Source organism: Zonotrichia albicollis, chromosome W, assembly GCF_047830755.1.
Source record: "Zonotrichia albicollis isolate bZonAlb1 chromosome W, bZonAlb1.hap1, whole genome shotgun sequence".
NCBI lineage: Eukaryota > Metazoa > Chordata > Aves > Passeriformes > Passerellidae > Zonotrichia > Zonotrichia albicollis.
The window spans coordinates 29,049,585-29,077,476 of record NC_133859.1 but is presented as its reverse complement, the minus strand read 5'-3'; the positions used below and the strand labels follow the sequence as shown (position 1 = coordinate 29,077,476).

Genomic DNA, 27,892 nt, shown 5'->3' with positions numbered 1-27,892 from the left:
GCATGTGCAGTGGCGTCCGGACGTGTCGGAGGCGGCCGCGGAGTGCGAGCGGCCGGAGCTGCGGTGACGAGGCGACGGTGACGACGGCCGTCACTGGGCGCCAGGGCTCCCCCTCCCCCGCGCCGCCGGCCTGAGGGTGGGGGGACGGAGGCTTGGCCCGCTCTGCCGCACTGGGGCCGGCTGAGACGAGAGTAGGCTCATCCCCGCAGCCGTCGCTACCCCTCACCCTAGCTGCAGGCCGCGCCCGGAGAGCGGCCGCTCCGCCGCCGCCCGCGGCCCAGGTAACATCCGCTCTCGCCTCTCGTCCGCCTGCCCGCCGGGGCCGCCCGCAGCACGCCCTCTCCCACCGCTCGCCACCGAGGCTGCCGCAGGACCGGGCCGGGCCGCCCTGCCGCGCTGGAGGCGTGCCGGCTGCTGCTCCGGGGAGCCGAGACAGCGGCTCCTCCCACCCGCCGTCCGGGGGCTTCTCCTCGGCCCCGTTTCTCTGGCTTTCCTCCCTGGCTCCTTCCCCATCTTCCCCTCTTTTCCTGAACGAGAAAAAAAATGATCGCCCCGCCTTCAAACTTTTAGGGTTTTTTTGTTTTTGTTTTTTTTTTAAATCCCGGCAACGCCTCTCCAACCGGCCTGTTCCCAGTTAAACTTTCCTCCGCTGCCGTTCGTGCAGACTGCTCTCATCCTCCTCTCTCCCGCACGCTGGAAAAACACTCTAGATGGTTTTATGTGAGCCGCTTCTCGTTTACTTCTTTGAAATCTGCCATCTTATTCGCGGTAACAAAGAGCGGTGCCTTTAGCTCATTTTCAGACAGCATGGGGCTGCTCAGCACAAGGGGTATAAATTAAGATCCTTCCTTCCTTCCTTCCTTCCTTCCTTCCTTCCTTCCTTCCTTCCTTCCTTCCTTCCGACTTGCTGCATAGTTGAGCCTTATGTTTTACCTACGAAGACGGGTTAATTTGTGGGGTAATCTAGTTGAGAGTTAGGTGTATCACTTAGTACCCAAATTGTGCTACTGCAAGCTAGTTCTTCTCAAACACGTACGGTTGGAGTAGGATCGTGGTGTTTTTTACCACCACTTCTCAAATTATCTTGGTTAATAATAGTGTGCCACTGTCAACAGGCAAGAGTGAATTCAGGCTCCTGCACTGTTGTTACTTTGTTCAGTAATGTACATAATTCCATGCAAGGTTGTTGAAAGAGCTATACTGCCCTATAAAATTAAATGCGTTTTTGTACTCCAGCATCATGAGAAGTAGGCAACTTGTCCTTCTGGCCCTCTTATTTTTCTTGGTTGGATTGTAACTGGAAGGAGTTTCTTCTCACTTTGTAGTCATGAACCTCTTTTTATTTGTTTGTTGTGTAGGCATGTTTAATATTGATATAGAAACTTTATTTCAAAGAGCTGAAGCCTAAAGAAAAGCAGTGTCTCTAATTAGAAATTCTTTTTTAGGCAGATGGCTCTTTACATAATGCATTCAGTTGAAGTTAACACAATAGAGATGTGAGTTTTGAGAGGAATCAACAAATTTAGTGGAGAGCAAAGGTGTGCCCAGGGCAGATCCGTGGATCCTGATGAGGAGCAGCCTTTGCTGTGCTATTTTTAAGGTCTTGCTGGAATTTTAGGACTCTTCTATGTTGCTAACCTTGTGAAAAAATCTACTTTTGCTTGAGGCTGGAATTTTCCATGTTTCTGGAGGTGATTTTGTTTTTTAAGTTTGAGCAAGTGCAGAGAACATTATCCCTGTGCAGATTACAATAAAGATGTTATCTAATACACCTATTTCTAGGGTATCAAAACATTACACACAAGTGAAAAATCACACTGCCTGAGCAAGGTTTGATTCTTCCTTTTATTGCTTGGTGTAGCCACAATTGTTTTCTCTTGTGAGCTTTTGACAAATTACTATTTGCCCTTGTTGAATGAAGCCTTCTGCAAGAAGAGGAATCTTGCAGGATCCTCTGAGGAAGAGTTCAGATTTGCCATGTCATTCTATGGCAAGGATTTTCACCACCTTCTGCTCTCTGAATGTGGTCTCTCCTGCCATTTCAGGGTTTTTATCCTCAACCCCAGGTACTAGGATGAGGAGGGGGATGACCTTTTGCTCAGTGGGACTCCAGGGATGCTTCCTCACAAGTAAGATAGTTTGAGGTGCCTAGAACTGTATTGTGGAAATAGATCCAGTTGTAGAGGAGCTTATTGCCCTTCCTACTCTCATGGTGTAAGGTGCAGTAGTCTTCCTTCTCTGACCATATAGAAGTCTGTATTGAAAAGAGGAGTTGTTTTCAACTGTATGATTTCTCAAAAATAAAAATGTGGAGAGAGGAGTGGAATCAAAATGAAAAAAGAAACTTCCTAGGATTTATAATGTGTGTATATATAGTCATATCAGCATAGTAGGTCTACCTTGCTCACCATGTCCTGCCCCCACATGCATTCAAAAACAAGATAGGGATTGGGATGTGTTTTTACTGTTGTATTAATTTCTTGAATGCAATTAAGAAAACTGGAATTGTGTGCAGCAGAAACGTTTGCTCTGTTTATAGGATCAGTCTGTTGCATTTGTAAAGTGCTTTTCAAAGCAGTCAAAGTGCACAGGTTGAAGCTGAGAGGAGTAAAAATGCTGAGCTGCACTTGGTAGCTACATCAGATCAGTTTCTTCCACAAAGAAATGGTTGCTCCTACTTTTTTTAACTGTGAATTTATGTTAAGATGAAAGAGTTGCCACTCAGTTGTCTTAAAACTCTTTTCCAGTTCCTTTTATGCTGTCATGTGTCTTACATTTTTGTAGCTACTGACAGTGAGATGAGCAGAATTGAGACTTATGATTCAGATATGCACCCAAAAAGAGTATTCTGAGGAGTGTTGACTCTTACGTACAGAACACTGTGTGTAGTACCTTCTTAGTACTCTCTCTTGCTCTTTAATGCTAATTGTTCTTATGTCTACAAACACTTTGTTCCTGCTCACCCTTTGGGCAAGTTGATGATAGTCTAATATGCTGGAATGTATCTGCAGTTTAATAATTCATATCTTCATCAAATCATAAACTGGCTTTTTTATTGATTTACTGATTTTTCTTTATCATAAAACTGCATTATTTAACAGCAAAACTGTAGTAATGTTTTGGTGGTTAAAAGCTATCAAATGTATATGCTAATTTTCTGACATTTTTGTGTTTGTCTAATTTTGGAGACAAGAGCCTCTCTTGTCCTTTATTCATGTGAAATGTTCTCGCAAGATGTCAATTTGTATGCTTTTCTAATTAGCCAGTTTGTTAACATTGCATGACTGCCTAGTATCAAAATGCTGGAAATCTGTTTGGAATGGCTGTTACTAGTAAATCACATTCCAGAGTATCAGTGGCAGGCTCACTACCCAATTAGTTTACAGTAGGCTTTATCATATCAGTGTTGGGCCTGGATTAACTGTCTTGCCCAAGATGTTGGATTACTGATTGTGTGGATCATATTCCTTTGAGTTACATCCCTGATTTCCAGCTCCATAACTGCTTGGTTTGTGTGCATAAGCGTATTGTTTCCTTTGCTTGTTAGGGGTTGATTGTTCTCAAATTGCAAAATGTGGCTTAAGGTCACACTAGGGCACATTAATGGGAGTTTAGGTGACGTCTTCAGGCTATATAGGATGTATGGAAGAGTTATGGTGTTTGTTCAAGTTTGCATCAGTCTTGAAGGAAGAGTTTCAGTTAATGGTTACTTATCAATTCTCTGAGATAACAGTGTGTTTGTTACAGATCATCAAGGGTGTTTTTAATTACCTGGCAATCTGAACTTCTTTTGTCTTACAGATTTACTTATTCAGAGGCTCTTATTCTTGTTCCAATACTTAGAGTATTGCAGAACACTAGTTGTTGTTCACTTGTTTTATAATATACCTGTTAATACTTAGTTATTGAAATAAATTACTTTCTATAACATAGAATTATAGAATCGTTAAGGTTGGAAAAGACATTTAAGTTTGAATCCAAACATAATCAAGAACTTCTCTATAACTTTGTAACTTGTTAGTATTTTATATTACTTGTCCCTTTTTTTCCCTGTTCTGCTCGCATCACACTATAGCAAAAGGGAGGGAAATACCTTTTTGTTCCTTGGTGAATGAAGCTGAGAGCTTTACTACAAGCACTGTCTCCTGCTACTGTTTTTCTCATGTTCCCTGTCTCTTCTCTCTGCCTCTTTTTTTCCCAAAGCACTCTCTCACCCATTTCTGTTTCCATGAAATTCCTGAGTAGAGGGAATTAAGAACTTTGCTCAATATATTTGGCCCTATGTATTCAACTGTAAATCTAAGCTTGAACTGTAGTGTCCATTTGTAAAACATAAAAACATGGCTTGTCTCCAAAATATACTAATGCTTCAGAGGAAATATGTCATGACGCTCATCAATATGTGCCAGATTGATACCCACTGACCTCACTCCCTCCTTTTGGAGATCAAAATTACAAGATTAAAGACAAGATTTCTGTAGATGTAACTTCTAAAAGGAGGCTCCTGAATTAATGTGCAATTATGCATCAGCAGTGTTTAACAATATTCAAAATCTTAAACTGGCCTGGCTTTCAAAAATGCTGAAGAATCGGATGCTCCTACTGAGCGCAGTGGCAGCTGAGGGGTGATTTCAACATTTCTGGAGATCATTACACTTAAATAAGGGTTTATTTGCTTGATATTAGTCTTCTGAAAGTCAGCCATCAAAATTCCCATTCATGGTTTTAGGGATGTAAAAGAGCTGCATGTCTAATTTTAAGCATCTTTAAATAAAGCTCCTTTAGCTAGTAACTTTATCAAGTCCCTTATTTGTGATTACTTATGTGTATCTATCTGGGATGCTGTTTTATATTTAAGGAAAATGATGTTCTATTTTGTTTTAGCTGGTAAGCTTTGAGATTTACGTGAATTCGAGTTGCTGTGGATAATGAATGGCAGGTTAAGCTTGACTTTTAATAGAGGCTTATTGATTTGAAGCATTAAAAGAAGCTAGTATTGAGGGAGAAAATTTAATAGCTAGGTAAAATGATCTTACTCAAACTTATAGGTAATTGTTTTCCTTTGGGAGAAATTAGGTCCAGAAGCATCCTTACAAGGGAAAAGTATTGAAAATGGAGGGGGGGAGGATTTGCACTGTGTTTTTTCCGAAGTATACCAAAATGTGATGTATTCAAGTTGAAATCAGAAAAAATACTAAGTGGGGAAGAGTTTGTTTCCTTTTATAATTGTGCTGGATTTGTATTGCAATATTCCTTTTACAAGGAGGGAAGTCATGTTAATACTGTAATTTGTGTGATACGTTAACTTTCTAAGTTAACACCCCACTCTTATTTTTGTGCAATGCATTTGTTTCCAATAAATAGCTACTACTGCTGTACCTCTAATGACATAGAAAATTTCAGTGCAGAAACAGGTCTTTGACTGGATGTGTTCTTCAGATAATGAGAACATTTTTTTCTTTAACGATTGAAATCACATATATTTTATTTACATTGCTGAGAACAACATGGTAGTTTCAAAAAGGCTTATATTTTAAGTTTACTTGGAAAATGTAAATGTAGTAAAATCACTTATATGTATTTGCTGCCACTTTCTTAAGAAAGCCAGACCACATAGTTCATAGAATGGTGTTAGTGAAGCCAGAGCTGCTTGAAGAACCAGAGCAGCTTTTTGACATTAGACTCCTTTTCTGCAACTGCACAAAATCTGCTGTCCTATGTTTCTGGATAAAGCAAGATAAAGTGTAACAATTGGCTCATTCAAAATCAAGAAAATCAGGCCAGATATAATTTGTGGATTAAAGGAAACTTAAAAAGGATCATGTCTGCTGGCTTTGAGAAGAATGGCTTCATGACTAGGAACCACTGCAGGTTCTTAACAAATGGAGTTTAATGGCTAAGTGTGTTAGGAGGGACTTGGTCTTGAGCTTATATTTAGTGTAATTAAGACAGTTCTGTTTGAGACAATTCAGAAGTGTTTTTTTAGTGACGTCAGTCGATTTGTCTTGATCCAGAAGAAGCTGGATCCAAACAGGAAAAGACAAATGTGCCAGTTGAGGTTTTCATATCTAAAGATACATACAATACTAATTTACATAATTGTGTATTAAGCTAATGGCCAGGTACAATTTTTGCCTTTCTGGTTAGCAAAGAGAAATAGAATTGATCAGAGGTCAGAACATAGTTGAACTATTTGAACAGCATTATTAAATGAAGATGACAGATTATTCTGGTGTGTATTCATGCTTATTCACTATTCACATTTTGTTTAAGTCAGTGCCACTTGATTCCCAGCCAGTATTTTCACTTGTTTTCATCCTGCCAGTATAAAACATAGGAAATCATTGTTACTGTTCTCATTTTCCTGATTAATTTAATACATTTCTATATGTACATACTATGTGTACATATATATAAACTATAATCTTTATTTAAATATTGTTACTAGGGGAAAATAAATCTTATTTTTGAAACTACAAGCAGTGTCTTAAGCATGTTTTAGCTATCATAGGACAAGAAATGCGGTTTTGTCATGTGCTTTTAATATTCTACACTTGAAAATAAAAGAAGCACAAAGGCACAGACTTCCTTAAAAACATGATCTGCAATGTTAAAAACAAATCTAATGTAGATATTTTTTCCTCCTAGGTTTTACCAAGGGACAGCACATCTAACACTTACCTTGGATCATCTCTTGTTCATCAGCTTGAAAATCGTAACAGCCCCCAAAACTGACATTTGATCGGAAAGAACAAGCTGTGACAGATGGACAATATGTCTATTACTAACACACCAACAAGTAATGATGCTTGTCTGAGCATTGTTCACAGCTTGATGTGCCACCGACAAGGCGGAGAGAGCGAGACTTTCGCCAAGCGCGCAATCGAGAGTTTGGTCAAAAAGCTGAAGGAGAAAAAGGATGAGTTGGATTCTCTGATTACAGCCATAACCACAAACGGAGCTCACCCGAGCAAGTGCGTGACCATACAGAGGACGCTGGACGGGAGGCTGCAGGTTGGTACAAGTGAAAATCAGATGTTTTCCTCCTAGTGAAGCTGGAGCAAAAGTGATTGACACAGGATCCTAGAGTGTTGAGGAAGAGTAGCTCTTCTCTTGCATCTACCCTTGCCCCCATTTGTAGGCATGTTTTATGGCTGGAGCTCTGGACTGCTGCAGTAGTGGTTTGTTTGTTTTCCAAAAGGAGCAGAAGGCATTGGATCAGCTGTTCTAAATGATTATGTGTGTGGCAGTAAAAACCAGGGTCATGTAACAAATTCAGCTGTTTATCCTGGTATTTTCACTACAAGCTTCTGTTAGCGCTGTGTTGGTCAGAAGTATAAAGACACACCTATTCTAAGAAGCTACTCCAAGGAGTCTGCACTGAGGATTTATGTTAGCCTTATATCATCAGTACTCAGTACCTGTATAGCTTGGGTTGCAATTTCCTTGTTCCAGGACAGATGTCATGTTTTCTGGCTAGCTTTCTGTCTACCCTAGAAGCACTTTTTAAATTTTTTTTCATTATAATGGAATGGCATTCTTCTACTTGTAAATTCCTTATTGTGTAGCTCAGCACCTCGTTCCTCTTCTGGGGCAAAACTCCTCAGTCATCCATGGTGGGGAAGATGACCATACATACTACCTTAAGCACAAATTCTGCTTCTGCCATTTTGTATCCAGTATTTTTTCTTAAGAATCAGTGTTGATTTAACCATAGCAAAACCCTAATAGAGATTTATTTCTGTTGAGTACAGAACTTGGGTAAACTGTACGTCACCATTTTTTTTTCCCATTTTTTGATGATGGAGAAAGGTTGTGTTGTTGTTTGTCCTCTTCCAGCTTTGCTTCTCACTAAGTAAAATGAAATGTGTTGCTACTTTCCCAATCAACTCTTGTGTCTAACTTTTTAGGTGGCTGGTCGCAAGGGATTCCCTCATGTGATTTATGCTCGTCTTTGGAGGTGGCCTGATCTTCATAAAAATGAACTCAAGCATGTTAAATATTGTCAGTATGCTTTTGACTTGAAATGTGACAGTGTCTGTGTAAATCCTTACCATTATGAGCGTGTAGTATCGCCTGGCATTGGTAAGTAGACTCTTGATTTAAAATGGAACAGTGAGAATAAAATGTAAAATGTTTTCCTTTTGAGTGTAGAAAATACAGGCCTAAATTAGAAACATTAATTGTTAATTATATAATTATAAATTACTCTCATATACTCTTGTCCATCTTCTTAATGGAATTATTCTTTTATTCAAAATTTAAAAGAACAATTTGTTGCTTTGGTTTAAGTCTTTCTGTTGTCTTTCACACAGTTCTTGCAGTCAATGTGTATCCTAGGAATAATTTAGCATTGAGACTTGTGTTGAGATAGAGGGGATATAATATGTAATCTGTAGTACCAATTTGTAAAGTTTATAAACTTAATGTTCAAAAGTTGTTGAAGATCTCTGAATATAATTTTCTATGCCCATTTCTTTTTCTTCTTTTTAAAGATCTCTCGGGACTGACACTACAGAGTTCTGGTAAGTAGTTCTGTTTACTATTGCATTTCTATGGATGCAAACTGTGTTAAATTCTTCAGTATGTACACCGTTTATTCCGTTGTATTTCCTTAGGAAAGATTATAGAGAGCAGACAAAAATGCATTTTTCTCTCTGGTTTTGGAAAAATCAGCTAAGTAGCATATAAGAGGCATGATAAATTCTTTAAATTGAGGCTTCAGCTGAGCTTGTCAGTATGTTCTGTTTTCATTGCTCACAACTTATAAGTCCCACAAAAAAACCCCAAACAAGAAAACTCTCACCGTTGAATGCTGCTAATTAATAAAAAAACCCTGACACCCAAAACTGTGTGCACCTGTATGATATGCTAATTAATTGAATTGTGAATAATAGATGGTTATGATGTAATAAGTAGTTTAGCAATAAACTGGTATATGTTCTGTAATTAATATGCAATTGAATGATGGGGTCTAATATTCTTGCTGTCTCTGAAACTTGAGAGAAATTGGACATCAAATCTCCAATGAACATTATTCAGAAATTATGAGATTGTACAGCTGGTAACTTCTTTATTTCAAAACTGGGTTTTTTTTTTTCCTTCAGGAAGAAATTCATAGAGAAATTTGGGTTACCCAATACTTTTAGCAAAGACTACTTAAAAAAAACCCAATCCACCCAACAAACTGTTAACTTCACAAGCTTTAACTTGTTTGCTCACCTCTGCTAATTGTTACATGTGTCTTCTGAAAAATGATCCTTTTATACAGAATCAAAGCTTACTAGCCAGCAGTTAAATACATAAATGTTTTCATGTCATGCAACTGATTTTGCAGCAGGAAACAAAAAAATTACTGTCAGATTTTAGTATATTTAAGTCTGCTTTAAAAATGAGCATGGGAGCTAATGTAGTGTGTTATTTCAAGATGCTCAATAGGATATATAGAAATAAATTCTTGTAGTGGCAATGGTAGTAATTTCCTTACATTGTATGTGGAATATTCTGAATTAGTGGCTACATTATTAAATATGGAGTAGTGGTGTATTGTCTTTAAATGTGAATTTGTTGTTTCTAGTCAATTTGGATGGGAGTTGCTTAAAATTATTTAAGGGATGCATGAAGTATTTAATGTACTGTGTTAATAAATTATTTTTCATAGGAGCTTTATTTATGTTCTTATTTGTATACTAGGAATTGGTTTGTTAACTACTGCATTAACATATATTTAGGTGCTTGACAAAAAGCATGTTCTTCCCTTTTATTAACCGTGTCCCATCACACAGTGATGGACTAGAAAACAAAATGCTGTTGGAGTTTACTATTGTGGGACTAAACTGCTTGTTTGATAGCAGTAAGCAAAATAAACAGTTTGCTTTTCTATTCAGTTATGCTTCAAAATTTCTTGCTGCTGGCTTGAAGTGTTTATTTGTAATTTAGTGGAGTGCTTTAGCAATGTTTATATAGGTTAAATTCTCCCCCCACTAGTTTTAATGGCATTGTTATTGCTTGAATGTAGTAGCACAATCTATGGTTAAATCCTGAAAATAGATTTGCTTTGCATGTTTAACTGTTTGTTTCTTCACAGCTCCTTCAAGTATGTTGGTGAAAGACGAATATGTTCATGACTATGAGGGGCAGCCATCATTGTCTTCTGCTGAAGGCCATTCAGTCCAAACCATCCAGCATCCACCAAGTAACAGGGTATCTACAGAGCCTTATAGCACCCCAGCCATGTTAGCTCCTACTGAGGCTAGCACTACCAGCACCACTAATTTTCCCAACATTCCTGTGGCTTCAACAAGTAAGAAGGAGATGATATAAAATACTAAACTCTGAAAATGTGAAAGCTCAAAGATAACCACTGATTTTTGACAAAGTAGATCTTGTATTGGAACTGTGCTGCTGCCACACTACACTGGTAAAAGTGTGTGGCAGTATGATCTAGGCAGTCTCATAAGCATTAACATAAGGGTTTACCTTGGAGCATAATTTGAGTAACTTTTTCTGGTGGCCCAGTCTTTTTTCAGTGAGACTGACACTACATGACTCTTACAAGACTCTTGAATATGCTAAAGATTCAGTAACACAATGTTAAAACAATTGGCCAGTAACAAAAATATTATGGCTATTATTTAATTATTGTTGTAGAAATGGAAGAATTTTATTATTTTATCACAACAGAAAATGGGATAACAAACAGATATGCTGTAAGGTAGCAATATTAAGATGTTTTAAGGCAATTCTTTAGTGTTCCACAATTGACAAAATGTATCTTCCAGTTTTAACTTGATTATTTTTATAATGGCCCACTGTACTACCAAAGTGACAACCCTAAGTAATATTTTCATGAATCTGTGGAAGTGCTGCGTTGAAGTTTTTTGTTACTTTTTTGTGTGTATTTGGTACAAGTGGAAGAGTCTGGTTTACCAACACCAAACCTCACATTTCACTCCAGCAGGACAGTAAAGCAGCATGTGTGCAGCATCCTGTAGCCCTAATGTAGGGAAACCATGAAGTTTGGAGGGGTTTCACATACTCATTGTCACTTTAATATCAAAGATGTGTGAATATGATGGATTTCATGTTATCAAATTTGAATTATGGTGGAATTATGTTTTTATAATGTCTTGAATTTTAGCTGGCAACTTTTTTGTTAAAGCTAATGATGGTTTTGCCAAGGTGGGATGTGGTGTCTGTATTTGTCTCCAGCAGAGATAAAAGGATAGGCAGTTTAATTGTATTGCTTTTGAGCAACAGTTTATTGTCAATAGCTTTTTCTCATCAGTGTTATAATTGTTGGAGCCAAGTGGACAAGAAAAAAAGGCTCATTTTTAGGTTTTGGTTCAAGTTCTCAATGTATTAAATTCTGCTAGCCCACATCAGTTTGAGTGCAAGTGCACTTGTGAAACTGCTGATCGGTTCAGTGTTAATGACTGAGCCGCAGTCTTTTAAAATCAAATTCCGTTAATCTGTTCTAAAATATCTCTAGTTTTACTTTAAAGCTTAGATAATTCCTGAAATACTTACTTGGGAGGAAAAAAGCCCAGCAACTTTCTCAGGAAGGAATCCAGTTATGTATGCAGCTCTATTCAAGAACTATTTCTAAAAATAAAATACCATTCAGTATGTTTTGGATGAACACAAATGAGTTCTCCTTAGGAACAGTAGTTATAACATGCTGAAAATAAACAACTTATTGGACCTGCTACTGGCCTGATTGGATTCACACCAAATCTATTCCAGCTATGTTATTCAGTAAAACCTGATGTTTCTTCTTTCCTTTCAAACTGAAAAATGGGATGTGAACAAAACAAAGATGCACTTGATAAACGTGGTTCTTTGCATACTTTTACTCTTTAAAATATTAAGGGTGTCAGAGTCAAAATTAGTTGATGCAGAATCTTGTTTCAAGTTTCCCTAAGACACTCTGGTGAATGGAAAAAAATACTGAAACCAAACTTGTAGGAACTGTGTATTGCAGTGCCTCTAGTTGGGTGTATCTTCCTACCCAGTAGTGCTGAACTCTTCTTAATTAAAATTTTGGAATGTTCATGAATAGGTAGTGTGTTCTTTTACCAGGTCAACCTACCAGTATATTGACAGGTAGCCATAGTGATGGACTCTTAGAGATTGCTTCAGGGCTTCAGCCAGAAACTCAGCAGAATGGGTTTACAGCTCAGCTAGCTACTTACCATCACAGCGAGTGTATTTGTATATGCACTCTTTTTAGTTTTTTAAAACCAGTTTCCAAATGTCAGGAGAAATAGAGGATTAGAAGTGAGATACAGAAAAAAAAATCCCTTTAAAACCAGCCACTCCTTTCTTTTTCTAGATAGTACTACAACTTGGACTGGAAGTCGGACAGCAGCCTACACACCTACCATACCTCACCACCAGAATGGCCATCTTCAGCATCATCCACCTATGCATCCTGGGCATTACTGTAAGTAGTGCAGATTTCCAGATCACTTTATTTTTAATTTTGTTGAACGGTAGGGGTTCATTTGTGATTACTGTTGACCCCCAAATACTTTTCTTTGTTGTTGTTTAATATTACAGACCTACCATTACTGTGTTTAGTATTTTCTGACAGTTAAGTATAAAAGCCTGATGGACTTTCCTCTGTTAAAACAGCAGAGATTAGAAACTCAGATAGCTATAGTGATACCATCTATACTATGCCTAACAAAACTAGCATTTCCTTTCTAAACCTGTTTTTAAGGCTTTGCAATCCTGTACTAAATATTTCCTTTGCTGAAAAGGAAGTCAATTCAGAATGTGTTGTTTGCGTATTTTTCTTTCAAAACTTCTAAGTTCTTCGCTGTTTATATTTTCTGAAAATTTTAAAGTCATACTAAGCTTTGGAAGACGTGTCCACGTATCCTAGCCTGTTTAAAAGAACCTTGTGAAAGCTCATGCAGTAAAGTACTTGTCAATAAACTGGTCTTGCCACAGCCTGATTCATGAGTACATTTGGCACACAAACTTGAATCTCTTGTTTTAAGGTACAGGAGATAAGGAGGAAAAAAGTGATCAAACTGCTAGTGTAAGTGTCTATCACAGTATATGTATTATAAGAATGTAGTGGGGAAAAACCCACCCAAATTAAAGTTTTTCTAAATTTTCTGGCAAAAAGCTAGAACAGTTCTTGGTCTTCTAATGTAGTACTTAACCAGATCACCTGCTTGCAGCAGTCATGGTTAGCAGAGGGAGAATAAACTGTGAGCTAATATTATAGTGACTTTTCAGCTTGTCTCTATTGAGAAAATTGTGATTTAGATACAGTTATTAAGTTTCATTATTTTGGTCTGTTTGGATCCCACTTCATCTGTCATCTAGTTTGTCAGAAATACCAGGATGTAAAAAAACTTTAGTGATGATGTAGATACTCTATAAATGTTTTTCAGTGCATGTATCTTTCCATAGTTATTATTTATAACTGGCTGGTGGTACTATATAGAGCTTTTCTTGGCTACTGCCATCTCTCACTTCAGAAAGTCACGTGTTTTGACACCTACCAGCATTATGTTTCTTTTGACATCTTGTTGCAAAAGGTGCTCTTACTTATAATACTATGTTTAAATTTTTCCTCCTTGTTCTCTGCTGCCTGTAAGGGACCTAGTTAATTCATAAAAGTCAAGAGACTAAACTGACTAATACCAAGACTATATTCATTGTAATTTTTTTTTTCTTAGAAAATTATTTCTCTAGGGCTTCTTTCCATCTTCAGTGAGTGTTTCTTATGGTTAAGTCCACAGCATGCTGGGCAACTTGTTTTGTAATTGATGAAACTGATGAAGTGTGGTTTCTGACAGACTTGTATCACCTGCCTCTATACACTGATTCTCTCCTTGCACAACTTGGGGGCAGATGTGAAGTCCTATTTCTCTTACATCTCAATGCTTTATCTGGTTTCTGTTCTCTCCTGGAGCCGGGTCTGGCTTGAGCAGCATGCAGTCTTTCCTCCTAAGATACTAATGGAGCTCTTTACTCAACTTCTGAATTTTTAGGAAACCTCTAAGAGTGTAATTTTTCTGTGGGCATTTTTATCCCCTGTCAGATTAAGCCAACTGATTCAGAAATTACTGGGATTTATAACATCGGGCATCCTCGCAAGTCTTTTTTTTTTACTGGAAAACAAGCTAAGTAAGAAAACATTATTTTTCCACATGTAAAACAAATGGCATATTTTCTTTTAAAGGGCCAGTTCACAATGAACTTGCATTCCAGCCTCCTATATCAAATCATCCTGGTGAGTAAAATATAACATATAATGCTAACTTATAACTTTGTGGTTTGATTATTTTTTTGTATCAAGTACTCTGAAATTTGAGAGATATAAATTCCAAAGAAGAGGAAAAATTTTGTGATTAAGTCTTGTTTTGAATTTGGACATCTCTTGGAATGGTGGCATAGGCTGTGAACTGAATTCAGTTGAGATGCCTAAGTCAAAGATTGCAACCCTCAAGCCCACACTGAGATGTTGCCTACCCTGGAGGTATCAGAACTCTAAATGTCCTTGATCCTAAACTTTTCAAGGTGCCTGTAGTTGTACTTTTTGCCTGCTTAGAAATATAATGGAGTTTAGGTCATGCCAAAGTTCTCTTCAATCCATAATCTAGTCCATGATTACAGCCAGATGCCCTGAAAGACAGGTATTGTGCTGCTTAGCATTTTGGTGCTGAAGTTCCTCATTGGGTCTTTGTATAAAGCTTGTTCTTTCCAAGAGTCTTCATTATTGGTAACAGTTCAGGGAGCCAAGGAGGTTTTGTCTTGTGGTACAGGCTAGCTCTCATGTAGGTACAAGGTGATATTCTGTTTTTAACAACAGCAAGGCTGTTGCCTGCATAGGGAGATCTGCACAGTTGAAAAACCTAAAAGTTTAACTTGTTTATTAACTGCCTAGTGACTAAATCCATACCAGAAATAAAAATGTTGATAATTGCTGGCTAAACTTAACTGTAGCTGAATTTTATTTCACATTATTTAGTATGTCTCTTTCACTCTGTTGATTTCATCCTATTCAGTCCTCAGAGACATGAGTATTTATTTGAAGATAAAAAAACTTAAAGTAATTTAGGCACCTTTGTTTATTGTTTTCTAATAAAACCAGAACAGTTTCTTGAGGCAAATAGTTGTACTGTTGGGTGCTGCTGTTTATAATGAATGAGTACCATTTACAGCACAGGAAGAACTCTTCTTCCTGTTGGCTTATCAGGCTGTTGTGTTTAGGTCCTACTGCACTAAGTATATCCAGTCATTTCTTGAATGCTTTCAGGGATTATGACTCCACCACCTCCCTGGACGTCCCATTCCAATGCTTAACCACCCTTCCAATGAAGAAATTTTTCCTAATATCCAATCTAAACCTCCCCTGGCACAACTTGAGGCAATTTTCTCTTGTCCTATCACCTGTTATTTGGGAGAAGAGACTCACCTCCACCGGTCTAAAACCTCCTTTCAGGTAGTTGTAGAGAGCGAGGTCTCCCCTGAGCCGCCTTCTCTCCAGGCTAAACATCCCCAGCACCCTCAGCTGCTCCTCATAGGACTTGTGCTCTAGACCCTTCACCAGCTCTGTTGCCCTTCTCTGGACACACTCCAGCACCTCAATATCTTTCTTGCAGTGGGGGGCCCAGAAATGGACACAGGATTTGAGGTGTGTCCTCACCAGTGCTGAGTACAGAGGGACAATCACCTCCCTGGTCCTGCTGCCCAAACTATTCCTGATACTGGCCAGGATGCCATTGGCCTTCTTGGCCACATGGGCACATTGCTGGCTCATGTTCAGCTAGCTATCAACCAACACCCCAAGGTCCTTTTCTGTAAGACAGCTTTCCAACCACACCACTCTTTGAGCCTGTAGTACTGCATGGGGTTATTGTAACTGAAGTTCAGGACCCACCCAGCACTTGGCCATATTGAACCTCATACTGTTGGCCTTGGCCCATTGATCCAGCCTGTCCAGATCCCTCTGCAGAGCCTTCCTACTCTCCAGCAGATCAACACTCCCACCCAACTTAGTGTTGTCTGTGAACTTACTGAGGGTGCACTCGATCCCCTCTTCCAGATCATCAATAAAGATATTAAATAGGGCTGGCCCCAATACTGAGCCCTGGGGAACCCCACTAGTCACTGGGTGCCAAGTGAATGTGGCACCATTTATCACCATGCTTAGGGCCCAGCCATCCAGCCAGTTTTTAACCTAGTGAGGAGTGTACCTGTCCAAGCCATGGGCTGCCAGCTTTTCCAGGAGTATGCTATGGGAGACAGTATCAAAGGCTTTGCTCAAGTCCAGGTAGACATAGTAGCTCCTTCCAACTACCATCTTTCTTTTGTAGCCAATTTTTAAAATAGCAGGAGTTAAAAGGCACCACTTGGCTATTAAAACACGCCATTTTGTTCTGCTCCCTTGCTTAATACTTCCTTGTTTTAGCCTGTACCTGACTGTGTGCAGACAAGGTCACTATGTGATCTTTGCTTTTTCTCCCGTTGCTCTACTTTGCAAATCTGGTTTGCTTTGCAGGGAGGATAGAAAAAACTGACTTCAGTTAGGATAGGAGGTAATTACTCCTATCTTAAGCCAGATCTGCTTCAAAGTTAGTTTCTGCTAGCCTAGCCATGAATAGGCTTATATGTATTACTTCTTTATGCTAAAAGCTATAGTCATAAAGTGCATGAATGCAGATGGCTTACAAAATCTTACTGGAATTATAAACTGTACAAAGATTTGTAAGATCTACAAAAAACCCTAGCATTGTGTTGTGTCCTACCCCTACACGGAAAGGAGCACCCAATGTTTGTAGATGCCTGTGGTCAGAAAAGAATGGCAAAAGCCAAAAGGGTCCAAAGTTTTATTAGTAAACTGTGTACTCTGCATGGAAATTGGTGTATATTTTTCCCCTTAATGATGATGATGATGATGCTAATAATAATAATAGAATAAAAATGAAGAGAGGAAAAAAAGAAAAATGAAAGGAAGATCAGAAAGAGAGGAAAGGGGATCACCCATCCTGAGTCCAGCATCAGTACAGATGACAGGGAGTCCTGGGAATGCCACCTAGGCTCTGTGGGGGTACCTTCTTATAGGTCTTCTTATAGGTAATTTTTCCCTGCCCTGGGATTAAGTTCCTCCCTCTTCATGTAAGTGAGTTAGCATGTGCAGTCTATTCTTCTGGACCTTTCTGGAAATGGGTCGGGGGGATTTGAAGTTCCTTTGGTGATCTCTATTCCCCTCTGTTGGTCTTGCCGGCTCCTTGATTCCACTTCTGAGCTTACGCTGTATGTTGTGTTGTCACCATGGACCTGAACAGGAAAATTGGCTCCAGAAAGGTGCTGCCATACCTTCATAAGGCCCTCCTTTCCAGGCACATCATGTTCTAACTTGCCTGCTTGAATGGTCATCGGTGTTTGAGGCATAGCAGTGCATTAACTCCTTACTGCCCAGGCTTCTACACATTGATGTGTGTTTTAATAAAAAAGATAAGCCCATGTTTGCTGTAGTATGTCCCAATTTTCTGTGCTAGTAGATGTGTCTTTGTCTATCTGAACTTCCTTACATGAATGTGCACTCTTAGTCTGAATGACAAATGCAGTTGCAGAAGGCTTGATTGATTGTCTGAATGGGTTTGTTGGGGTTTTTTGTGCCTTTCAGTCAGTTAATTGTATATATTCTTTAGCTCCAGAATATTGGTGCTCAATCGCATATTTTGAAATGGATGTGCAAGTCGGGGAAACATTTAAGGTCCCTTCAAGCTGTCCAATTGTTACTGTTGATGGATATGTGGATCCTTCTGGAGGAGACCGTTTTTGCCTGGGCCAGCTTTCCAACGTGCATAGAACAGAAGCCATTGAGAGGGCAAGGTATTCTGCAGATCCCAAAATCTCCAGATGTCTGTGGTATTTGAAAATATTTTGGTTTGTCTTCAGTATGTGCCTCTCTTTTGAAATCACAAGTATGGTATGTTTCTTTGAACTGAATTAACTATACCAGAGTAATTTTTTCTAGGCTGCTCCTGTAACACATTCAAAATGTGAACTGTGTGACAAAGCCCTTCAGAGCTTTGCAGAAGTTGCATGTTGCTTTTCATTGCTTTCAAAGGCTGTGCCTTCAAGGATAAAATTAGCAACTCGTGCCATTATATATGCAAACTGAATATTAGTTCTTCACACTAGAGAGTGATGTGAGAATAACTGCAATATATAGATTTGTCAAAGGAGCAAAGGAAGGTTGATAGAGAGCTAGTTGGATTTTCATTCATTCTCACCATGCACATGCTATGCTTTGATGTGGAACTGAAGCAATCTTTCAATTTTTTTTCCACTCCTTTGAAACAAAAAGGAAGAAAATTATTCCATGTCTTCAGAAATGTTGCATTGTGACAATCAAAATGCTAGATTGCTATAATGTGATCCAAACAAACATACAGTTCTGCATTAAAATGTGGCTTTGTATATGTACTTGATTGACTTTCTGTTCTGGAATACTTGTGGGATTTTACACTTCTGAACAGAACTGAGTGTGTTTGGTATCCCAACTCTGTATTGTTAATGACTGAGGTAGTTGCAACTCAAATATCATTGCTTCTGCATTCTGTTTCCCTTAGATCTTTACATGGTATTACAGATATTTTTTTTTTAGTCTACAGATTTTGCATAACAAATGCTAACTTACACCTAAGATAATAACTACAATTTCAAGTCCTTGTATGAGCAGAGTGCTGGAGAACTGTTTATGGTTTATTTAGGAAAGTTCTGATTTATAGTATATATACACAGATGCATTGGATCTGTTTTTCTTTTTAAGGTTGCACATAGGTAAAGGGGTGCAGTTGGAGTGCAAAGGAGAAGGTGATGTGTGGGTTAGATGCCTCAGTGACCATGCAGTCTTCGTTCAGAGTTACTACCTGGATAGAGAAGCAGGGCGTGCACCAGGGGATGCAGTTCACAAGATTTACCCAAGTGCATATATAAAGGTTGGTTTGATGTTCCTAGATGAAAATTGTAGGGAAAATAGCATGTATCTGAGTCTTGTAAATGTTAGAAAAGCTATGAGACGCTGAAATAAATGTAACTTGGCTTTAAAAAACCCTAAAAATTTCCATTTGACAAGTCACTTAAGGTGACTCTTAAAATTGACTAAATTAAAAGTGTCATCTAGATACTATGAAAGTAACTCATTTTGTATTTTGTCACAAGCAATCTTGATAGCAGTTTTTTGTATTTTTAGCCTTACAGGTTTAAATTAATTGCTACTGAAATTTTTAGCATAGATTATCTGTTTCTTTACTTTCTCTCTCCGAAACAGGAAAAGTTGGGAAATTATGTATAAATGCAATAGAAGTGTATATTAAAGTGCATGTTAGTGTTATGAACATGAAGTGATCCAGAGGTCACAGAACATTGCATGGAAACAAATTATTTTGAGGATGTTCTTACTTAGATGTGCCTCTGCCAGACTTGAAACTTTATTAAGGACAAGTCACACTTGTAAAAATGCATTTTTTTAATTAAGCTGCTTGAAGTTTACACTGATGTTTTTACAAGCTTTCTAGTATGAGAACAGAGTTCCTGTATATATATATTAGTGCTAAACCTGATCACAAAGATATAAAATACCACCAACCCTAAACCTAGCTGCTGAAACTTCAGACCTGTCAATTATTGGTATTTCTTTTAAATAGACTAACACATTTCAGTAAAATGATGAAGAATAAAGTCTGACAAAGTTAAGATGGACTTGTTGGCATCCATTTTTATTTATATGCCTATTTTCTGGAAATACTGGGATTTAAAAATTAGGATTTTATCAGTCTGTAGAATCCTTCACACTTTGATCTTGCAGTCAGTCCCACACATGATACTTCTGTAGCCTGCTCAGTTCAGCCAAGTTCTGGTAGTGCCAGTGGCAGTATTGGCATATAAGAAGAGTCTCTAAGAATCAGCTTTAATGGATTATTTCTGTTAGAAATTAAACTAGTCAGGGAAGGTTTGCTTTTACCCAAGTGTATAGAGAGACTGTACAAGTTGCTTTGGGAGAGTAGAGAGGTCCGGATTATTGGGGCTGGGAGTTGAGAAATAATTTTCTTTATTGCTTTTGGTAAGTCTAATAGTTCAATATTTTTATTTTTTTAAAGGTATTTGATTTACGCCAGTGTCATCGTCAGATGCAACAGCAGGCTGCCACGGCCCAAGCTGCTGCTGCTGCTCAAGCTGCAGCAGTAGCAGGAAACATCCCCGGACCTGGATCAGTAGGTGGAATAGCCCCAGCCATTAGTAAGTGCATTAACTTCTTGGTTTCCTTTTTTCCTTACCTGAAAACAAGTAACACAGCTTTCCCTCATAACAGCACCCACCCACTGCCCCTGCAACAGTACAGACAGACTTGAAATGAAATAGCAGGATTGGGGTAAGGTGGGGCTGGGATGGCATTTTGGTAAGTCTGTATTAATTCACTTTGTACCCATTCCACGCACCATTTTTCACTCTGTAGTTTTCAGGGAATGTTGGATATGGAAGTGGCTGCTTATTGTACTGCAAGAAGTGTTGCAGTATGACAGAAAGCATGTTATATACAAGGTCAAATAGCATAACTCTGTTACTTTAAACAGAGATACTTTTGGCTGCTTGGATCCAAGCTCATAAAAATATTACTCAAAACAATAGGGATTACTTGGCAACAAAGTCCTTGACTATGTTTAGGAAGACTTAAGATTCTTGAGAAGAGGAAGAAGAGTGTGTGAGGGTGGGGTTTTTTGTGGTTGGGTTGTTTTTGTTTGTTGGGGGGTTTTTTTGAAGTTATTCTGGGCTAGTTTTCTTAGTTACTAAATTCTAGATTCTTGAAATTGTACCTAAGTACTTTTAAAAGTGGAAGTACTTACATGTCTCAGGCTGCTTTATGTGCCATAGTGTTTTCTGTATTCCTTGTATTGCTACATGGCTCTTTCCAGCTATCTTACAAATTGCTGAAGGCATCTTGGGGAAATGTGTTTAACTTTTGTCTTAGCCATACATGACGATTTGAAGTTTGCCAGCAGTATTCATCTTTTTATTACAGGTAAGTAGTGTTGTTTGTTAATCCAGCTTCCTGCAGGTGGTCGGTCTGATTTTCTATACTGAAAATGCAGCATTTGGCAAACATCAAGAATAAGCGTATTTTTACATCTACATAAGGGTTACATGTATTGTATCACGTAAGATATTGGGTGTCATCCTATCTGCTTTATTATAGAGTTTTATATTTCAGCACCCTTCCAAGATTGCAGAATGATGAAAAAAATTTAATTGTAAAAAATGCAAATTATTGCTGCATTCATTATAGCAGAGATCTAGAAATATGGACTGGCCTTGGCTGTGGCGAGAGGGAATTGTATGTGAAGCAAAAGCCAAGCAAATGGGAATGGCTAAACAAACATGATAAAAGAACATGTCTGAACACTTACTTGAAACTTCTGTTTAGGTTTGTCAGCTGCTGCTGGAATTGGTGTAGATGACCTTCGACGCTTATGCATACTCAGGATGAGTTTTGTAAAAGGTTGGGGACCTGATTACCCAAGACAGAGCATCAAAGAGACACCGTGCTGGATTGAAATTCACTTACACCGTGCCCTCCAGCTTCTAGATGAAGTACTTCATACCATGCCTATTGCAGACCCACAGCCTTTAGACTGAGATCCCTCTGCTGCACTGCTACAGGCCATTATATTGTGAGGATGATGGATTGTAAAATACAGTACTGTTTATAGCCTGAAGATATAATTTACTTTTGTTCTACTTAATCTTCTAAACCCAGGTTTTAAAAATGTGTTTGCCATCTTGCTCTAAGCAGAAAGAAATTAAACATGCAGAATTTGGATTTCAGTTTTTTTCAGAACTTGTCATAATACAGGGCTTAAGGTGAAAGGTAAACGCCTTATAGAGACTTTATAGTATCGGGTTTGTTCCCTTTGAAACTTTCCTTCTCTATTATGGCATCTTGGTGATAAGTCTCACAGGAACCTTTTGTATGCAGAATATATATTATATATATATATTTATATCTGAAAATTCCTTCTACTAGTTACAAACATTTACCTTGTAGCAACTTTTAATTTTCAGCTGATTTCTGATTTTTTTTTTAGGGAACAATAGTTAACAGAAGACTTCTTTATTTTTTTTTACAATCTTGTTATGATTTTTCCAGATTAAAATGTAGAGGCTGCCAAAAAGTGAGGGGATGAGACATATGTTGTTGGCACTGATTAAAAATAGCAAGGAAAAGAAATGTGGCTTTTCCTTCACTAGTTTTTTAAGAAGATATCTTAGATTTTTATTTATATAGACAGGTGAGTTTTAAAACACTAAAGAAAATGGATACTTTCAGTGCTGACACTCAAATAACATGAAATACCTAGTCTGCAAAGTTGCCACTGAAATTGCATAACAAGCACCTAATGTAAGGAACATATTTTTATAATTGCTATTGACTTCTATGATTTTACTCAACTGAAATTTGGCAGGTGTTTAAAGAAGTTGCATGACTCTTTTTACTTGCATATACCATTAAATCATGTATAATATTGCATCAATATTTAGGATTCAGTTTTTGTATCTGTTCACCATTTCCACGCAGGGCAAGATGGCAAACTTGTTTTTCATAGCTCTTGGTTATTTTAAGCCCTATGCCATTGATGGCTGTATCAATTGGCAATGACTTTATATAGAGAATTTATAGTAAAAAAACCTGCAAGTGTGTTGTCTGTATGACAGATACAATGTGTATGCTTTCTCTCTAGCTAATAGTATAAATAAAATTATGAAAATCCTGATTTTTATAAATTTAGTTTGCTTATATAATGTAATTCTGCATCTTGAAACCATTGATCTTGAGTGATGGATTCCTTTCCTTTGCAAAACCTGCAACAGCCAATAGTGGTAGGAATTTTTGTTGGTTTAAATTTGCCAGGAACAAGTCCAATTTTTCTTACTTCCACTGCTTCTGAATAAAAGTGTATCCTGAGGATATATCTTTTTGACTGTTTGAGGTATGGAGAGAGAGCAGGAATGCCTTCTTTTTTAGCATGTGTGTAGGGAGTTGGAGCTTAATTAAACAGGCTTAGAAGGACATACACTGAAGTCCTTCAAGTGCTGCAGGTTCGATCTGCCTGCTGTGCTGAGCTGACCTGGCAGCACAGCTGGAGTGGTTAACAGAAGTAGAAGTCTTGGAAGAGAATATTCAAAAGCTTTTGGACAAGTTTCTTGCACAGTTTCAGGAATCTGTCGAGGGTTGTGACAAAGTGTTTAGTTATTGCTTCTCCCATATGCTGGAATTTTTATGAAGTCAGCAGTCATTGTTTCTCTTAGGTGTGGAAGTACAGAAGATAGATGATCTGGGAGTAATGGCCAGAAATGGATCGGTTTTCTCTGTATTTTCACTAACAGCGTTGTCTTCTTCAGACTAACTTCTAATGAGATCACTTTCTTTTGACTTATGTGGCAACTTCTCGATGTATGGGAAAATAGTGTTTGCTTTCCTCATGGCCTTTAGTTTAAAATCTTTTTCATTTTTCTTTCTCTCCCAAGTGATCTATTTTGTCTGCAAAGCAATCTGCTTCACAGTCTTGAGGAACACTCAGTAGAGGATTCAGACCACATCCTCAGAGAAGCTTATTAACCGGCAGCTTGGTTACGCTTCATCCACAACAGAAATCTTGATTTGGGGGAAGAAATTAAAAGCCTGACTACATCTTTTTCTTGCCAGCCTCCCTATTAGATTATATACCCTGCGCTTACTGCTGGGTTCAAGGTGCCTCAGTGTTTGGAAAGTATGTAACCTTCTGCCTGATGAATTGTTTATAACAGGCTGTTCACTTGATTAGGAGTCCATGAGCTTACTCCCTATTTAATTTTGTGGCTTTGCAAAGTGTTTTTCTTGATGGATGACTGATCTGTATATGACTGCTTCACAGACAACTTTCTCTACCAGTTGCTTCTGCTTTGTTTATGCCAAACTTTGATAAAATAGTGAAAGATTGCTTCCACCTGTTGGTGTATTGGCCTGTACTATGGTCTGAAAGAATTCAACTTCTAAGATTAGTTTTCTTTGCCAATGTTTTGCAAGTCTCCTAAAGTCTGCACCTGCAGTGTAGTATTTAGATGGCTCAAAATGTTTGGAATAGAACAACAAAATAATGTCAGATGAGTTTATCAAAAGCAAGAAATTGCAGGCTTCACGTCAGGAGAAATCTGAGCATTGTGTGAGGCAGTACAAATACTGAAAAGGCATTCATCTTCTCCACCAGGCAGTTTCTGATAAGATGCTGTTGTAAGTATTAAAGGTCAAAATGAGAGAATCTCATTCTTATTTCTTAATATGTGTTTAACTTAATTTTTTGTACTTTTATGACAAGGCATAAAAGGTAGTGCATAATGGATTAGAAACCCTTCAGTGGCTGCACACTGAATCTTTGAGTCTTGCATTTGTCTTTTTCTGAGAGTTGAAGAAGAGCGACAGCTACTCGATAGCCATGATGACCCCTATGCATGCAGCAGGCAGGAATGTCAAGGATGCCAAAATTGTGTCTCCTTCAGCTCTGAATGTTTCAAATTCAACGAGTATTTTTTCAGCTAGCAGTCTCCTGCTTGTAATCCTGTTCCCATGTCTGCTCTGCTTAGTTCTTTCAATGAAGTAATTACCTCTGTGTTTCTCACCCTTGATTATGTGCTCCTCAAAAAACACATTGTGCTGGAATACTATGTAATTTCACTTCATGTACTGGTGAGCTGGGATTAACACCAGAAGGTTTAGATTGCTTTATCTGTGTTACTGTTAGTTTTGAAAGCGAGGGCATTTAAAGTTAACATGGTAGAGATGTAGGAGAGAAAAGCTTTTCTCTGGAATGGTTTAAAAATACTTATTTCTACAGGAATCCCTTGGAAGGAGCCATAACTGATAAACAGTGGTGGTTGAAAGTGGTTGTTCTTTTCATCACTTTTCTGGGCTTGATGAGAATGATGTGCTCAGAGACCTGGAGCCACTGGCTGTGATATAAACCACTTCATTTACAGCTCTGGCCTACTAAAGACCTGGGAAGTACCCTTCTGCTTTCTAGGGAGGAACCTACACTGCAAACAAGACAATGGTCTCCCCCAGTCACCAAACAGGTCTGTAGCAGCAGTACTCATCAAACCTGTGTCCAACTCCTGTGCCTTACCTTTGAGACCATCTTCTCGTAACACTTCTGATGACAGCATTGTCTCTGTGTGGCTCAGGAACAACTGTCTCTGTTCTTTTACTAGGAACCATTACAAAATTCGTATACCAGTGTATATAGGAGGGGCTTCTGCCTGTAAACCCTTTAAATGTTATGTCTTGATAATGGTCTTTATTGAGGCATCATTAATCTCTTCTTTGAAGAGTAAATGCTTTAGAAAGGACTGTCTCCTCAATTCGCATTTTTACTCTGTTACACAGAGTGACTGGGTTTGCTGGTCACTTTAATGCAACCGGTTAAAGACAGCCACGTGGATCTTCATCTAAGTGAGATTCAGACTTCATTTAAGAAATCCTCTTTCCTCCCCCCCTCCTCTCAGGCCCCATGCTAATTAACATCTGCTCTATAAAATTCTAAGATGCTTAGTTGTCAGGTATTTTTAAGGATGCAGTTTTGGAGAGGTTACCTTTTGGTTTTTGAAAGTCTTTAGAAGCTATGGTCTTGCCTGGTCCTGCTGATAACAGGAGTATTTCCATGACTGGTATCAGATTTTTGAGGACCATGGCATTGTTCTTGGGACTGAGATTTGCAAGTTGCCTGTCATAGGCATGTGTGGGAACCAGCTTTGTGCTCATGCTTCTAACCTCTAATGCACTTTGGTCCTGGACAGGGAAACAAAAATGCAAAGTGCTTCTCCACCAGCCCTAGGGGCTGGATACTGAACATCTCATTTTATTGTGTCATTCACTTTCAAAACACTCTTCTTGATTGTGTGTTTCTGAAAATCTATTTCTAAGGCATGTGACCATGCTGACTCAAAGCTACTGCACATGATACTGCTGACGTCCCCAAGAACTGACTTGACTTTTCAGCAATGTGAAAGTTTCATTTGGTGGGACCTTGTGAAAGCAGAACTACTGTCAACAATATCTCAAGAGGTTTTGACACTGTTGGCTGCTCTTGTGCCTTTTGGGTGATACATCGCTCCTAAATTTGCAGGACTTGTATAAGTTCACCAAAACCACATAGCACTTTCTTGCTCCTGTACCTTTTTCTGTGTCTTTCTGGTGAAGTTTTGTAACAGGATAAAGTGATTCAGCTGGATTGACAGCTGTGAAGTACCCACAATCCAAAATCTGCTGTGAGAGGGGGTTTTTTTGAGCATGAAAGCCTAGTTAAGCATTTCTTCTTTCAGCCATTGCCTTTTGATGAGCGGTCAACAGAATTCCCAGTAGTTCCTTTGTAGCTTACTGTATGTTTTTCATTTGACCTAGTTTGTGGATAATATACTGTAGTTAACTTTCCTGAAATTCTGTTACAGAGTATGTTTTTGATTAAAAAAGGTAAAGATTCAAGTCTTTGGCTTCTTTATTTCATTCAGTGGAAAGCTTTATCTTGTTTCTGGTCAGCTGTCAGAGCTGCTAGCTGCCATCTTGAACTGTGTCAGGGCTAGGGGAGCTTGCTGGAGCAGAGCTGTGATTCCAGAAGGTCCCTCCTCGGAGTCCCATGTCAGATACTTGGGTACAACTAGTATCAAACCCAAAGCCAAGGTCAGTTTCCAGTGTAGAAATGTCTCTGGGCACCTGGAGATAAGCAGATACCAGTCTGCCTTAAGCTGGTGGGGCACAACAGCTCTGTGGGTGTTCATGTTAATGGAAATTGCTTTATTTAAGCCACCAGCCAAGCTGTGTGTGTGGGTCTCAGAGGAAGGACCAGAGATCAGAATGAGTGCCAGGTGTGGGTGAGTGATTGCCATCCCATGTTAAAAGTTGCACAGGAGCTCTACTCCACCTGCCCCTGCAGTCAGGCTGCAGAACTCTTCCCAATAAATGAATCAAATACCAACCACCACAAGTCATGCAATGTAGGAATAAAGCAGGAGGCAGGTGATGTGTCTGTAATGCTCTGTATCTCATCTCCATAAGCAGCTGCATCCCAGGGGGAGAGAAAGGGAAAAAAACATATACCAACTGCCTTAGTTTGAAAGACAGGTATCTGCCAAGGAAGGCAGGAACCTCCCTTGGAAATGGAAAACATGACCCCCTTCCCTCCAAATTAGTATAATTTTGAAATTAAGGGGCTTTCAGGCGAAGATATTGGAAAAGGAATAACAGTTCTTTACTTATATATATGTGTATAACAAGGCAAACAAACAACAATAATGACAGCAACAACAAACAAAAACAGAAACCCAGTAACAGCCTGCTCTCGGCTCTCGGCTGTCAGGCACTTTCCCCCTTGGTGTAATTATGGTCACAGCTGGCAGGGATAGTGGCTCCCGGCTGGGCAGGGCGGATGTGATGATTCCCCCACAGCTTCAGGGGGCGCCGTGGTGCGAACTCAGCCCACCCTCCACATAATAATGGCGAACGAGCTGGTGGAAGAGATAGAAAAGGGGCTTCCTTTACAAACCCCCAGGGGCAGTCTCAATGCCCCTCCAGGTGGTGAAATGAGCTGTAGCAGAAACCTCAGAAGCAGCAAGCTGGAATAGCAGAGTCAAGCAGACCCGGGGTAACAAACAAAGTGTAGCAGAGACTCCAGGGCCATGCCAGAAGCTGCAGGGTGTCCAGATGTCGTGTTAAAATGTAGCAAGAAGCCCTGAAGCAGTGGCAGAGAACAACAGGGCTGGGCAGGGAATCACTCCCCTGGATAGCTCACGGGCAATGGCAGGTCTCGGGGTCGGGCTGTGCAGAGGGGGCAGC

General features: G+C 39.0%; 1 protein-coding gene across 1 annotated transcript; it reads left to right on the top strand.

Annotated features, from left to right (window-relative positions):
- LOC141726950 (mothers against decapentaplegic homolog 4-like) lies at positions 1-26,545 on the top strand. The gene is made up of 11 exons (XM_074532061.1): positions 1-281; positions 6,649-7,014; positions 7,911-8,085; positions 8,496-8,525; positions 10,088-10,303; positions 12,335-12,445; positions 14,204-14,254; positions 17,679-17,862; positions 18,806-18,974; positions 20,136-20,274; positions 21,458-26,545. Exons 2-11 carry the CDS (start codon positions 6,766-6,768, stop codon positions 21,667-21,669), a joined length of 1,536 nt encoding a protein of 511 aa, XP_074388162.1. The 5' UTR covers positions 1-281; positions 6,649-6,765; the 3' UTR covers positions 21,670-26,545.
- The last annotated feature ends 1,347 nt before the right edge of the window (positions 26,546-27,892 follow it).

Bases quoted from the DNA above. Each gene is read 5' to 3' on its own strand.
- LOC141726950 (XM_074532061.1), top strand. From the start codon at position 6,766: ATGGACAATATGTCTATTACTAACACACCAACAAGTAATGATGCTTGT. The intron at 8,086-8,495 runs GTAAGTAGACTC...TTCTTTTTAAAG, and splicing joins TGTAGTATCGCCTGGCATTG to ATCTCTCGGGACTGACACTA. The intron at 17,863-18,805 runs GTATTCTGCAGA...TTTCTTTTTAAG, and splicing joins GAAGCCATTGAGAGGGCAAG to GTTGCACATAGGTAAAGGGG.